The sequence below is a fragment of the Prionailurus viverrinus genome, chromosome B1 (genome assembly GCF_022837055.1).
Source record: "Prionailurus viverrinus isolate Anna chromosome B1, UM_Priviv_1.0, whole genome shotgun sequence".
NCBI classification, from domain to species: domain Eukaryota; kingdom Metazoa; phylum Chordata; class Mammalia; order Carnivora; family Felidae; genus Prionailurus; species Prionailurus viverrinus.
The window spans coordinates 40,034,655-40,050,418 of NC_062564.1; the positions used below are offsets into that span (position 1 = coordinate 40,034,655).

At 40.8% G+C, this 15,764-nt stretch overlaps 2 protein-coding genes across 13 annotated transcripts in view; one reads left to right on the forward strand and one right to left on the reverse strand.

The window, feature by feature from the left end:
- Positions 1-8,697, reverse strand: part of HOOK3 (hook microtubule tethering protein 3) — a 115,413-nt gene extending 106,716 nt beyond the window's left edge. For all 3 annotated transcript variants that reach the window (XM_047855081.1, XM_047855084.1, XM_047855080.1), the window contains exons 1-2: positions 8,447-8,697; positions 351-436 (exon numbers count right to left, since the gene is read on the reverse strand). In XM_047855081.1, the coding sequence (XP_047711037.1) occupies positions 351-436; positions 8,447-8,503 (143 nt within the window). In that variant the 5' untranslated portion in view covers positions 8,504-8,697. The remainder of the gene's footprint in view (positions 1-350; positions 437-8,446) is intronic.
- A 215-nt stretch (positions 8,698-8,912) lies between these two features.
- The window catches only part of RNF170 (ring finger protein 170), a 43,912-nt gene continuing 37,060 nt past the window's right edge, over positions 8,913-15,764 (forward strand). For 3 of the 10 annotated variants that reach the window (XM_047855809.1, XM_047855815.1, XM_047855818.1), the window contains exon 1: positions 8,913-9,131. The gene's annotated coding sequence lies outside the window, so the exon portion shown is untranslated. Of the gene's footprint in view, positions 9,132-9,181; positions 9,452-15,144; positions 15,271-15,764 lie in introns of those variants that run through there. The other 7 variants (XM_047855812.1, XM_047855817.1, XM_047855811.1 and 4 more) reach the window with 6 other exon arrangements.

Sequence of the window (15,764 nt, forward strand, 5' to 3'; positions counted from 1 at the left end):
GATAACATTTGAGCAAAATCCTTTAGAGGGATTAAGTCTCTAGATTCTGATACAATGAGAAAATCTCATCACTAACATGAAAATTTCTGCCAAGCTTGTGCTGAAAAACACAAGAGCAAATAATTCTGCTAAAACTACTGGAGTGTTATAACAATTAAAGCCTTAACTGAACTTTCAGCCAGTCAATCTGTACCTAAACGAGTACATGCCATCAAAATTTTCACCGACACAGTTCTTATTCTACATCCAACACACGTTTCATATGAACCCTTTATTTTTTGTCCATATTTTCAATCTAATAAATATTCACATATAAGAACATATAAAAAGACAAAGCAATTTATTCTTACATTTTTTGAAGAACCTGGGCCATCACAACCCCATTCGTTAAATCTTCTACGGTCTGGCATGGTGCATCCACGTTAAATGTCTGGATCTGGGAGAAAAAAAAAAAGGGAGGGGTGGGGGAGTTGAGTTCGGTGGATTCCATGATTAACTACACAGAAGATTTCTTAGCTTATTTTTGTGATTATCTCACCTTGGGAGTAGGAATAAATTTTAAAAAGTGGAAGAGTTGGAAACATCTTCCCTTGTGGGAAATTTCCTGCAGGTTCTTACTGTAATTTTTTCCCTTGGGTAGGAAAGAAATTGTGCTGGGCACTTGGTGACTTCCCAGCATTCATTCTCATCACAGATAATCAATCTAAGCAAGTCCTGATATCTTCATCTCCTCTACCAGTGACAGACTCTAGGATTGACAGGGCAAAGGCAATTTGAACCAAAGAGCTTACTTGAGCTTTTGGGAAAGAAAAGCCAATCTCCTCTTTTTAAATTAAACTAAATTTAGTGGTTTTTAAATCTATCTATTTTTTTAATCTATTAAATTAAATTAAGTAATCTCTACACCTAACATGGGGCTCGAACTTATAACCCCAAGATCAAGAGTCACATGCTTTACTGACTGAGCCAGTCAGGAACCCCAAAGCCAATCTCCTCTTGATGTGAACACGTATGTTGAGTCAATGGTCACAAGCAGTCATCTTGGCTCTTAATGGAATCCATTTTACGATGAGGCCAATGCAGTGTATGACAGAAGAAGGATACAAAGAACTATGTCCCTGAGGCCAAAACTGAGCCACTGAATTAAAAACTGTTGAAGTCTCAAAGCATATGAGATAAATTTGTTTAAGCCTTGCCAAGTTGAGACTTCTTTTACTTAAAACCAAAATATCTTTATACAGATGTAGAAGTTACATTCACTACAGTAGGTTAAATATTCAATTAATTTTTATTTATTTATTTTTTTAAAATTACATCCAAGTTAGCATATAGTGCAACAATGATTTCAGGAGTAGATTCCTTAATGCGCCTTACCCATTTAGCCCATCACCCCTCCCACAACCCCTACAGTAACCCTCTGTTTGTTCTCCATATTTAAGTCTCTTATGTTTTGTCCCCTCAATTACTTTTGAATTTAAATGTATTCTGAATTAGGGGCGCCTGGGTGGCTAAGTTGACTGACTCTTGATTTCAGCTCAGGTCATGATCTCACAGTTGTGAGATATCATTCCCTTGCTGGGCGTGGAGACTGCTTGGGATTCTCTCTATCCCTCCCTCTCCCTCTCCCCCACACTTGTGTGCATGTGCGCAGGCGTGCTCTCTCTCTCAAAAAATGTATTCTGAATTAGAAATTTGCAAAAAAAACCCCCAAAACTAACTTTGTACTAGTCAACATGACAAGGCTGAGAAATAGTAGAAAGTATTTCCACGAGTAAGATAATACAGCCAAGCCAACAATGATTATACCCAATAGTGCAACCAAGACTTAAAAAAAAAAATCACTGAGAAAAGACAGAGGTAGGCCATGCTCTTGCAGTTTATAGGTTAGCAAAAAGAAAGAGCAACACAAAGATTAGAAGTGAGAGTGGGATGCAGTCTAGGAATGAAAAACATTTGCTTACCATGGGATGGGGGGCAAGAATAGGAGGAAGAGATGGAACAAGGAAAAGAGTATAATGGTGAAAGATGGGGCTAAAGAAGGAAGCATTATTGTACAAAACCTCGTAAGCCATGTTAGGACTTTATCCTAAGAACAATGGGGAGTAAGCAAAGGACCCCAAGCAGGAAATGAGATTTGCACTGCATAAAAACCACACTGGCTGCAGTATGAAGAAAGGATTGGAGGGAAAGAGGCAGGCACAGAGACTTATTTTAGTAAGTTTACATTATGAACACCGATGAGATCAAACTAAGTAGTGACAATGGAAATACTGGGAATAACAGTTCTTCTCACACATTTTTATTTACTGGGTTACATTCTCAGAAGTGAAATTACTAGTCAAAGTGTATGTACATTTTAAGGTTTTTGATAAATATTGACAAACTGCCCTTAACAAATAGTCTAGTAATTTAGTCTCTTGCTAACAGAAGATGAGTGTCTACTTCTTTGTACTGTATCATCTATCAAACCTTTAAAAAATAAAAAGGCTGACAAGTGCAGTCAGTAGCTTTTCCATATTTTCTATATAGGAGAGTCTTGTGGGCAGTGGTGGTTATGGTGACAAAAACTAAGGGAATTACCTTAAAGCATATGGCAAGTGTATTTTATCTAGGTATCCATTTGGGAGAAGCAATGAAAAGTCATTCCCGGACACTAACCTCAAGTCCCAAAGTCATTCCCGGACATAAACCCCTACCAGGGGTTCAATAAATAATTAGTAGATGGTAGGGGTTCAATAAATAATTAGTAGATGAATAAATGGAACAAATAAATACCTCTGCAGGAACTGAGATTAAAGTTTACTCCATACTATCTCTAGTTGCCTCTTCAATGGTAATATGGTAACAACAATGTAGTTTAAAGAGATAAGCACCTTTCATTTTACAGTTGATACATCAATCTTTCCTGTAGGTTTGTTTAGAATGAAAAAGCAGCAGTGAGAACCACATCTCATTCATCTCTCTCACTAATCTTAGTACAATGTCTGATACAGAACAAGCCCTCAGTATGTTTTGAATGTAATAAACTAATTCTATCCCCAGCTTTGCCCCTAATTTGCTGTGTGAACCTGGGTGTGCTACTTTACTTCTCTTATTATGAGTTTTTCAATCTAGCAATTGGGAAAAATACATTAGGGGGAGATGTGCTGCTAAAAGAATATATGAGAAAATGAATGCACATTAGGTATTTTAAACTTACAAGCAGTGATTCCCAAACCTGGTATACATCAGAATCATCTGGGAATTTGCAGAAGTCTAGGAATCTACTTTTAACAAGCTTATCAAATAATTCTTATGTGGTGGGGCACTGGGCATTTGAATCCTTCTGATCCAAAGCAGATTAAAAAACTGCCTCTGGCCAATCAGAAGAAAAAACTCAATAAAGCAGGCAATTCTTCAATAATTCTTCAATTTTTAAATAATTCTTCTTAAATAATTTAGTTTTAAAATTCTGTTTCTGTCTTGGGATTTAGAAAAAACTATCTTCATCCTGATTTTTTAAATGTGGCTTTCTCTGTACTGGGTCTTGAGGTAAATAATTGATCATGAGGGTAGATGATGTTCATCTCTGCTCTGAGATAAAGTAGAGCAAGTCCCAAAGAAAATCTGTTTTTATGGAGTTTCCTTTGGGATGATGAAAATGTTCTTGGAATCAGATAGTGGTGATAGCTACACAACCTGGTCATCATACTACAAACCACTGAATTGCACATTTTAAAAGAATGAATTTTATGGTATGTGAATTGTACTTTAATTTAAAAAATAATCTCTCCTCTACCAGTTCTCATAACCTCTGAGTTAACATCTACAGCATATTTTGGGATATGCTGTACAGTAAAATTTAAAGATAATTACACCTAAAAGCATTAAGATGTGAAATTCTATGGGAAAGGTCATAATCTCTCTCTCAGTTCCAAAAAGCTGTATTAACACTATCCAACCTCCACCTCACCCTCCTCAACAAAAGCATGAGAAAAGTAAAACATGAAATCACCTGGAATTAGTATCTCTAGAACCGCAGTGCTCAACCACAGGTGATTTTGCTCCCTATGAGACATTCTTGTTTTTAACAAATTAGTGGGTGCCATTGGCATCTTGTAGGTAGAGGCCAGGGATGCTACTTTCAAATAAACAGGGTACTGTCCACAACAAAGAATTATCCAGCCCCAAATGTAAGTAATGTTAAAGTTAAAAATCCCTGCTCTAGAGCAGTGGTTCTCAAAGTGTGGTTCCGCAGGTCACTAACAATAGCATCTCCTGGACGCTGGTTAGAAATGCAGAATCTCAGGTCCCAGCCCAGACCTACTGAATTACAAACTCTGGACATGGGGCCTAGCCATCAGTGTTTTAATGAGCCTCCAATGATGCTGATCAAACACAGAGATAAAGTAACTTATCCAAAGTCACCAACAGTTAATATGAGACAAAGATAGGATTTGAATCCAGGTAGTCTAATGTCAGAACCTATACTCTTGCCTACCATTTTATGTTGACCCTCAGTTTTAAAAAAGAAAGAAAATTAAAGCTTTTAAAAAATGTGTGCTTTAACTTTTGTACATGGATTTCCTATTCCTCCATCAGAGGACAAAAATTGTTGGTAGAAGAGAGTTAGGCAGAGCAGAGAGAATGGAACGTGGGAGATACCATCACAATAATTATACCTTCCTCAAGTCTATACACTAGTACGCATTTCACTGGCTGCTAAGTAATATGAAAATTACAAGGATATGTTAATATTGCTGGGTTTCCCAGAAGAAATGTGAGCCTATGTGACGATTCTTTTCCCACTCAGCTTCTTGCCATTAACTGGTAGTGTTCCAGATTTTTTCTGGTTTTTCAGTTTCTAAAACCCAGGAAAGCACAATCTTTTCATGTGAAGTTCAAGAAATTAGGCTTGACAGGTGTAATAGGCAGGGCAGATTTCTCTAACAGGTAAGAATACATTTTGACTCAGAGGGTGGGGAGAGGAGGTAGAGTGGAAATTTTCAAGCACATCCTGCTGAACTTGCTTGCTGCATAAACTCTGATAGGGAATTTAAGTTTAAAGTATTTTCCATTGGTAGGATGGTACCTTGTCTTTTCCTAAGTATTCCGCTTTCAACAAAAATTTGGAACATTTGGTTCTTGAGCTAGTAGGCTCCTTGATACAATAACAATTTATCCAGCATTTAAAGCAATTCCATGTCCACAGAAATGAATTCTGCATAGGCGACTAACTTACACCCCTTTAGACACCTGAGGTTTTATTATTTTAACTATTCCTAGTGGAAGAATTTTTGAAGTATACTATATACCACCTATCTAGTGCTAAATGCTATGTAGTGAAAATAAACTTTTGATATTCAAGATCATAATTATGATCTTCAATAACTGAGCATGGAGGCTCTTGAATTCTATAAGGCTGTCAGTTCAAAGGGTGAATCACCCAGACTGAACTTTCAGTTCTTGGATCTTCTAGGTCACTAGCAGCTGTCTTGTATCTTGCCTAATATTACAGTTACCTTCTAACCTTCTGTGTGCACAGAACCCACGTGACCAGGGCCGCTAGAAGTTTACGTAAAATAGAGCAAATCAGTCTAAATGGGAGTTTATTCTTTTCTAAGTAGGCTCTATGCCAAACATGGGGCTTGAACTCAAGACCCTGAGATTGAGAGTCACATGGGTCTACTGATTTGAGCCTGCTAGGTGCTCCAATGGGAGTCTTGTCTTTGGAGTATACTGCATACATTTTTTTCTCTTACACTTGGTTTTGGAATTGTTTTCAGCATAAGCTGGCCTCCAGATATGAGGGACCTACTAGACTAAATGTACACTTTCAGCTACCTCAAACATTTTCTGCACATTTATTCTGCTTTTTATAATGACAAGTTAAAGAAAACAAATCAAACATTTAAACTCAACTTTATTTTGAAAACATTTCAATGCACAAGGTTTTAAAATGTTTCAAAATCTCAGAATTGTAAATCTTTGTGTAGACTATGCTCTCCAGTTTTGTTGACAATCTCTAATTAAAAAAAATTTTTTTTTTAATGTTTATTTTTGAGAGAGAGAGATACACACAGAGTGCCAGCAGGGGAGGGGCAGAGAGAGGAGGAGACACAGAATCAGGATGCAGGCTCCAGGCTCTCTGCTGACAGCACAGAGCCTGATCTGGGGCTTGAACTCAAAGACCAGAAGATCATGACGTGAGCCAAAGTCGGATGCTTGACTGACTGAGCCACCTAGGTACCCCGACAATCTCCAATCTTATTTTCTCCAGATATTTTCCTTGATGAGCTTTCCAGTGACATTTCAAAAATCCTTTTAAGGGAGTTGGTTAAGTGTCCGATTTCGGCTCAGATCATAATCTCACAGTTAGCGGGTTTGAGTCCCACTTCCCGCTCTGTGTTGACAGTTCAGAGCCTGGAATCAGCTTCGGATTCTGTGTCTTCCTCTCTCTCTTGCTCTCCCTGGCTAGCACTGTGTGTGTGTCTCCCTCTCAAGAATAAACATTGAAAAAAAATGTTTTAATCCTTTTCTACAATACCATATTCCCTGACCTCTCTAGTATCTGATACCTGTTTTTTTTTTTATATTTACCAGATTCTAAATAGATGCTCTTATATTGTGTGCTTCTGTTAGTATCCCTTCAAACTTCCCTTTATGATTCTTCCTCTCTATTTTTATTAGCATTTCTCACTCAAATAATTGCACCGATTACCATCTTTTTGTGGATGCTCTTCAAATACACCTCTACTTCCAAGACTTGTCTTTCTAGACTTTAAGCAATGTAGCCCTACTTCAGATTCAGTTAGCTTCCTCATCTTTGCCCTCTTGCCTCTTTTTCTAGCATTGAGGGAGGCACTTGTATAGACTCAAAAAGCACACCTTAAGATTCTCAATCTTCTGTTTACAACCTCTGCCAAATCTAGTTCTTCCACAGTACCAAAGAATGTGGTCATTCTTTCCTTTATCTCTCCCCTGCCTTGGCCACATTATGCAGTTTATCAGTTTTTCTCTCCTCTAAAATACAGCAGTGAAATCCATCTCCTCGTTTGAAGCTGGAACCCATTACATTTGTAAGTTGTATGTTAACTGTATTATTGCAAAAAACAAAAACAAAACCCTTGAAATCCCAATAGCCTAACATAAAAAAAAATTACAGAGTATATCAAGCCCGACCATTGTATGTATTATATCAGAAGACGTAATCTGAATCCTGACACAAAACACATTATGAAAACCTTAAGAGTATTTTCACCACCTTTGTTACAACCTACCTAAGGCAATGCTTCTCTAAACCCTCTACGGAAGTGCTCCCACACAGGAGAGTGACATCTATACTTGAAGGATTTGAACTTGTAACTCAAGGCACCGCTGAACAGAATCCCTGCCATCTGCGTCTTACCTTTAACATGAACCCAAATGCTGTAGTCACCTCAATCAACATCCTATTCTAGAAATGACGTTTAACATTTTTAGCAATGAGTTAACACTCTGGGAAAAAGCAAAAGGTTTATCCCGTGGGTCTGCAGACCTCTACACACACACACACACACACACACACACACACACACCAAAAACTGACACCAGAGTCAGTGACACACACAGCATGGGTTTTAAGTCCAGCTCTCGAAGAAGCTGCTAAAGGCACAATTGTTAGCATCAGAATTGAACATGTAGTGACTTTAAAACGTGACCATTTTAATAAGAGTTTAATAATTTAAAATCAGAATCCCACAACGTTGCTCCCAAAATGTCGAGTTCCATTACTGATCCCCACATATCTTCCAGATTTGTTTTTATATTTATACCTTTAACAAGTACCTCCACACCGCTTACTTTCTAATCGCTGAAGCGCATCTCTCACTTAAAATACGGTCTTGGGGTGCCTTTTCATATTTTTCCTATCTTCCCTTCAAAGTACTTTTCTCTTCCAGTGGGCCTGGCTCATCCCTCAAGGGGCTAACCTCCGTCCTCCGTGAACGCTACAACAAAGGCGAGGAGCGTCGTAACCAAGGGTCCCGAGTGCCTCTACCGGCTGCGCGGGGCGCAGGGACAGCCAACACTTCGGTGTCCCTGGCAGCGCGAGAGGGAAGCACCAGCGCCTCATCAGCTGCAAACAACAACAATCCTAATCACAGTGCCGCCTGCACCCCATCATTAGCCTCCATAGGGCCGGTTTCCTCTCGGAGCGCAGCCAACACCTCAAACCCCAAGCCTGGCAAATTTCCCCTCGGACCCGGGACCGAGCCCCCAGCGCCCAGACGATCCGCGCAGCCCCCCGCCCCACCCGGCCGCGGGGTAGACGCGGCCCGCACCGGCGTCCCCCGGCTCCGCCCGCCCCAGGCCCCGGATGTGACGGCACCGCCGCCCTCGGCGCTCGCCCCCCGCGACAAGCGTGGGGGATCCCGGAAAGGAGGCCTGGGGGAGGGGGTCTTCCCCCGACCCGCCAGTCATCACATACCCAAGTGAGAAGGCTCTCGCACAGCTCCACCCGCTCCACCGACTCCACGTTGAACATCTTCCCCAGCTGGGGCTTGGCAGCGCCTCCCCACCTCTCCAGAAACCGCTGCCGCTCGGTCTGGGGCTGCGTCGGAGGGTCCGGGCAGTTGACCTGGCCTCCGGCCCACCTTCTCCTCCCGCCCGGGCCGCGGACTACCTTCCCGGCGCTGCCAGCGGCTCCCGCACCGTCACCCCCGCTGCCCCTCCTTCTCTTTTCACTCGGGACCGCGCGCCCGCCGCGCGCGCCCCCGGCCACGCCCGCAGCCCCGCGTCCCCGCCCCCAGCCCCCACACCCCTCCTCCGGAGAGCGCCGGCCCAGGCCAGAGCCGCGGCCGACGAGCCACTGCGCACAATCGCGCTCCGGCCGGCCCGCCTCCCCGCTGCCGCCGCCGCCGCGCGCGCCCCGACGCCGGCCCGCTGCGTGTCGCGGCGCGCACGCGCCCGGCCCTGGCGGCGGCGGCGGGTCCTCCTCGCCTGTCCGCTCGCACCCTTACGGAAGCTCGGCAGTGCGCGTGCGCCTGTGTCCGCACTCCAAATTGAAAAAGAGACAGCTAGTGATTGCCTGGGAGGGTGGCGGGGGCCGTGCCCGGAAATAATCTCTAGTCTCAGTCACCGGGAATTGGCGAGGTATCCTCTGCGGTGGAGAGGTACGCGCCCCCTCCCCCTCGGCGGCCCGCCTGGCCGCGGCCGGCCACGCCCACCCGCGTCCGGGCCCGCGGGAGCCGCCGGCGGGGCTCGGACGAGGGCAGGACTGCCCTAGGGGTCGCCTCGGGCTTTGGGGCGGGGGGAGTTGCTGCCTCGGACTCAGGGGTTCCGCCTTCCTTCGGGAAGCCCGGGGCTAAACCCCAGAGTCGCCCGGCTCCCGCCCGGAATTCCGGAGACAGCGGAAGGGCCGACGTGGCGGGTGTCTGGTGGTTCTAGGTGCTTGGCCGGGTGAAGAGAGCCAGCCGTTCCTTCTTGGGTCGCGGTGAGCCTCGACTCCCTGAAAACTTAGGCTACTTTAGGGAGAGGGTGTGCGCCAGTTAGTCCGTGAGGACCCCGATAGTTCTTAGGGCCTGTTTCTCCTAGCGCAGAGCTAGGAGTTGGCCGTCTTAATTAATGGCTTGCTTGATTGTCCTCAAGTTCTCTCACCTTTTTAGAGTTGTGGATTTCTGCTGGGGTACCGTATATTTTTATGCGACATAACATGCAGAAAAGTGCATACAATGTACATGGTTAAAGAAAAATATTTAATAAACACCCAGATAAAAACAAAAGAACACTGCCCATATTTCAGAAGTTCTACCCACACATAATGTTCCTTCCTGAGAACAATTCCCTCCCTAGACTGACTTTTAGAATACTCACTTTCTTGCTTTTCCGTAGAGCTTTACTATATGCATGCCTGAACAATATAGTTTTACTTTGCGTGTTTTTGAATTCTAACGAGTGGGATCAGTGTATTTTGTGGCTTTGAATTAATAGTAAATTTGTTTATATCTATAGGTAATTTACATTGCTGTCTAGTATTCCGTTGCATGATTATAAAAGTGTACACGTTCTGTTAATGGACATTTTTTGTTCCAGTTTGAGGCTACTAAAAACAGTGCTGTAAGCATTCTTACACCTGGATACTAGTGCAAATGTGTAAGGGTTTCCTTAGGATACATGCCTTGGAGTCCTAGGAGAATTGTTGAGTCATAGAATATGCTTAACTTAATAAGATAATGCCAAACTTTTATTTGGAGTGCAGCAAACTTAACTTCCTAGAGCACATCTTTACTCTGGTTTGTCAGTTCCTGGAGCCCCCCTTTTTCCCATTAGGAGTAGGTTTTGTCCGTGAGCATTAAGAATTGCAGTGAGTTTTTAAGGACGCCTTACAAAGTACCAGTTAACAGTTGACACGTGATGATTTATCATTTTGCAAATGTAAAAAAATCTTACCTGAAGTCTTCTCAATGGTCTTTCTAAAAAATGTTCTTCCCTATGCCAAGGGCAGAGAAATCTTTAGAAATGATAAATATGTATCTTGACTGCCTTTGTTTCTTCTGTTGTTGCCTCTGGATCTCTGTCTAACCAGAGTTCCTACATTCCATACTAGGTTGTTTCTGTCGAATCCCCAGCACTTTAATGACCATTACCCTTCTTAGACATGTAAAGTCAGTAAGTATATGTTACATTGACTTAAGCCTGACTCACCCACAACTTGTGTTTTGATGTGGAGAACCAAATTCTAGCTTTTTCTGGAGGGACTGTGGTGTAGTGAACACCTTTACTCCAGCTGCTCAGGTTTTTAAGGCTTTGACACAGATGACCTAAGCCTCCTTTTTCAATCTTGACTGCTCACCCATAATGCATTTATGCATGATACTGCAGTGTTCTTAAGATTTCATTTGTGGCTCCTATTATCCTCGATGAAGGAAATTATATTAAAAGCTTCTTGGATGTAACTGGAAGTCATGTGACTATCATGTTTCTACATGAGCTTGGGTAAAAAGACAAAGGATTTCTCCTTTGGAAGTTATGGAATTTCCTGTATTTCCCTTATTTTTATTTACTTATTTTTTTCTGAAAATTTTGTAAAAGGCCAAGTTGAGAAGTGAGTATAATTTGCCTTAGCTGTCTCTTTACTTTGGTTAGTTGGAGACTAGTTGTCATCTATAGCTGTTTATCAGATTCAGATAAACATGGGGGTGTCCTATGTGGCCATGTTCCCAAGTCTTGCCAGGGAATACATACTTAGAGCTTTGATTAAAGAGAGTTTGAGATGCACCATAGTGCAGCTATAGGGAATGCATGGCTAAGTTTTAGAGTGGTTCTTCTTGACAGTTGTTAATAATAGTAACCAAGGGCTGCCTGGCTGGCTCAAACTGTAGAGAATGCAAGTCTTGATCTTGGGGTTGTAAGTTGGAGCCCCACGTTAGGTGTAGAGATTACTTTAAAAATTTTTTAAAAAATAATAAAGTATTACAACTGTTTACTGAAAGTCTGTATGGTGTAACAAGCAATATGCTAAATGCTTTACCTTCATTATGTCATTATAAACTCCATAAAACAAGGAGCTTTTTTTTCGTCAAAAAGTGGGCATTTGAGGGGCACCTGGCTGGCACACTAGGTAGAGCATGCAACTCTTGATCTCAAGGTTGTAAGTTTGAGCCCTACGTTGGGTGTGGAAATTGCTTTTTAAAAAAGTGGGCATTTGATGTGGTTAAAATTATTTTTACATATTTTACATATGAGGGAGTTGAGATGCAGACTTCACATGAGTACACAGTTGCCTGACTCCAAAGCTTATGCTTCTCTAATATATGAAGCTACTTCTTAATAAGACTCAGCTAATCAATAGCAAAACCCAAGCTAGAAACCCATTCCTCTTCAGGCTTCTATCAATTATACCACACTGTCTCCAAGATCTATGGTGTGTTGTTTCTGTGAATCTCAAACAAAAATGAAGTACTGGTAACTCTTATCTTCATATTTGATAGGATCCTTTGAAATACATTAGAAATCATGTTCTATGAGTTTATAAACTTTATTTCTGGGTTTCAAGTAAGCAGCATTTAGTGGCCCCTGACACATGTAATATTCCCTGTGCACTGCTCTAAGGAGTAAGATGTCTCTGTGAGTGTCTTAGAATGCCCTTGATAGATATACCTTTAGAAGGAAGGCGACCATCAGGAAATAGAGTGACTAGGGTGATAGGTAAGAATGGGACTGGACACAGACATTTTGTCTTTGAACACTGAAGCCTAATTTTCATCACTCAAGGGAGGAAGTTAGGCACTGGCTTTTATTTTTATGGTTAAAGGAATACTATAGAACTGTGTCCTGGGAAAGGTGAAAGGCTGGCTCTCAGGTCTATTTCCCATGTGTAACCACTTTTAACTTGTGTTTATCTTTCTGAGGTTTGTTTGTTTGTTTGTTTTGTTTTGTTTTAATTCAAAAAACCCTGAATCAGAGAGATGTAATTCGGGAAGGAACTTAAGAAATCCTCAAGCGCAGTTTTTACATTTTGCAGAAAATGAGAGGTCATTAGAGTTTATGTAGGGCACAGTTTGTGGTAGTAGAATTGGAACTAAAATCTAGGACTGTTAATGTCCAAGTAGCAGTGCTTAGGCTTGAGTTGAGAGCCAATGCCATTGAACAAAACCAGGAGCACTGTTCTGATCTAGACAAGACCTGACTGTGAAAAGCAAAAGTTGAACTGAAGTTCAGATAAGATTGACTTTTCGAGATTGAGATATTATGTAATCTCCTCAAGTAGAAAATTTTCTTTTTAGTGTTTATCCTCTGTAATCTTAGATCAGCCTCTTTCCAAACAGAGTGATGTTATACCCCATTTTTGAGCTATTAGCTCCTGCAGTTTTGTTTTATTTTGTTTTTTAACTCTGATCATAAGAAAAACTACTGGTGGAAGTTGAGCTATTGGCAGCCTGCAACAATTAGGTCAGTGATTAGTAGTTTTCCATATGAAAGCTCTAGGTTTAGCTGGGATTTCCATGTAACCAGAAAATGCAGCTGACCTCTCTGTTCCTCTCAGAAACTTATCAGCACTCTTCCCCCAGCCTCTCCTCTCTAAGCCCAAACATCTTTGGGGATACTAGAATTTGTGGTATTGTGTCTTCATTTTAATAACATTGGGAACTTTTGCTGTAAAATTATGCAAATAACTTCATATGGCCATGCAAGAGTTAGAGTATCCTGGCTCTCTGAGCTCTTGGAAGTGTGCCTGAAGCAATATCATAAGCAATATCTTAGTTGCATAGAGGTTAAATATACAGTAGGATTAAAAGAATAGATAATTTGTACAGTGGAATTTAGTCACATTACCATTGATTGCACTTGAAAGAACACAAAAACAAGTGTAACCCATTTTTTTTTTTTAATTTTTTTTCAACGTTTATTTATTTTTGGGACAGAGAGAGACAGAGCATGAACGGGGGAGGGGCAGAGAGAGAGGGAGACACAGAATCGGAAACAGGCTCCAGGCTCTGAGATGTGTAACCCATTTAAAAAAAAAATACAAGGAGTGTGGGGGAGAAAAAAATAACTGTCTTTCTACTAGGTTCTTGGCAGAGACTCCCCTGTAATAAAAGACAAATTAACAGGAAAAAAAACCCCAGAAGTTTAATAACTTATAAACCTTCTGCGTACATGGGAGGTACCCAGGAAAACTGAGTAACTCCAAAATGTCCCAAACCATCACATTATATACCACCTTCAGCTAAAGACCAAAGAAAGATGTTGGGGGAGGGAGGGAGCATAGTTATGAGAGATTCCCAGGAAAAGCACAGCAAACAAGGGTAATGTTATGCAGATTTAAGTCCCTGCCCCATTCATAAAAATTTCTAGAGATTTAGTCCTCCTCTTCCGGTACAGAGAGAGACACCCTTACAAATGGAGATTTTACTCATAAATGGCTCTTAAAAATAGGATAGCTTCTGCTTAGTTTTCAGAGCCTTTCCTTTGTTTGCTGTTTGTTTTTAATAACCAGTCTAAAGTAATTCTTAAACCAAAAGTCGTATTTTGGGGTGACAAATTCTCCTATTCAGTAGTGAATTGCCTAAATGTATAGCATAGGGAAAATCTTTTCACTTTTCAGTAGTTAGAGGTGGGAAATCTTGACACAAGGGGATAGCATTTTGGTTATCTTTTTGCAGATAGAAATAGTTCTGACTGTTCTTAGGACTTTTGATACAGCTGTACATAGCATCTCTAAAAAGAGCCAGACACCTGGCTGGTTCAGTCACCGGAGCCTGTGACTTTTTGTCTTGGGCTTGTAGAGTTGAGCCCACGTTGGGTGTAGAGATTACTTAAATCTTTTAAAAAATAAAATAAAATATAAGAAGAGGAAACCTGAAAAAATAAATATCTAAATACTACATGACCCACCCCTACACTACTTGAGGCTGTTTTTTCACCTTCATTTGGCAGTTCATTTAACTGTTCTTTTGAATGAAAATAATGAAGTTACAGCTGCTTTTCTGAGTTTCCTGGTGTGTGGCCTTCATAATGGTTATTTGAAACCTATCATTAGAAAGTTCCTGATATATTAGGCTGTTATTATGTGTAAAGCCGATGGAAACTGACCTTGATCTGTTTGTTTGCTTCCATAAGGTAATTTCGTTTTTAGCTGCTAGTTCAGATTCTCTTAAAGGTGTTAGACTTTCACAGTTTCCTCTTAACAGAGACTCACTAGATTAATGAATAAAACTTAACAGTGCAATAAGGTACATATATACAGAATTTTATTTTATTTTTTTAATTTTCTTTTTTTTTTTAAGTGTATATATCTTTGAGAGTGAGAGACAGAGCATGAGGGGGAAGGGACAGAGAGAGAGGGAGACACAGAATCTGAAACAGTCTCCAGGCACCTAGCTGTCAGCACAAAGCCCGACACGGGGCTTGAACTCAGGAGCTGCGAGATCATGACCTGAGCCAAAGTCAGATGCTTAACCAACTGAGCCACCCGCGTGCCCCTATAGGATTTTATTTTAATTATGAATAGTCATATATATTTAATTGAATATTTCCTTTATTTTCCTTGTGGTGTCTTATGAGACTAAATTTTTCTCTTTTGCCATATAAAAAATAAGAATTACCTATGATACTTGGACTCTGATGTGGTTGGATTATTTCCCTTCATACCTATAGAAATTGAATATTACCATTTTTCTCTAGCTTAGTGTATGGGAAGCAGAGTTTCATATCCTCCCTCTTCTCTTCATAAGGAAATGCAGCCTCAGAGTGATTCCATATTCCAGGCAGTTCAAAGAATTCTGAACCATAAGCTGAGTTTAGTTCCAGGTGAGGCTAATTGTTTTCAAGCACCAGAATTTTCATTAATTCAACTAATCTTAGTAGATATAAATGTGCTATAGCCTAAATGTCTTTTACTTTTCAAATTACTAACACTGTAAGTAAGGTAAGTCACTTTTATTTAAACATGTATTTATTAGGTCCTACTGTGTACAGAGCACTAAGCAAGATAATATAAGAATATTTACGTAAGAAGAGAATATATTTCTTTCCTTATCTATACATGGTGCATTCCAGGACACATTTAGTGCTGTAAGGGAAAGGAGGGATCTGATTTACTTGGAGAATTGATTTGGTATTCAAGAATGAGAAGAGCTGTTGAGCATGAGGAATGTCTTTTTTTCCTTTAAGATTAAAGGAACTGAGCTTGAAGAAGAAACGGTATTTTTTAATTTGTTTTTAAAAAACTGTAAATGGATGACAAATTAGAGTAATTGTTTACCTTAAAGGAAGTAGAATTTTCTTTTCCTCAAAATAATGTG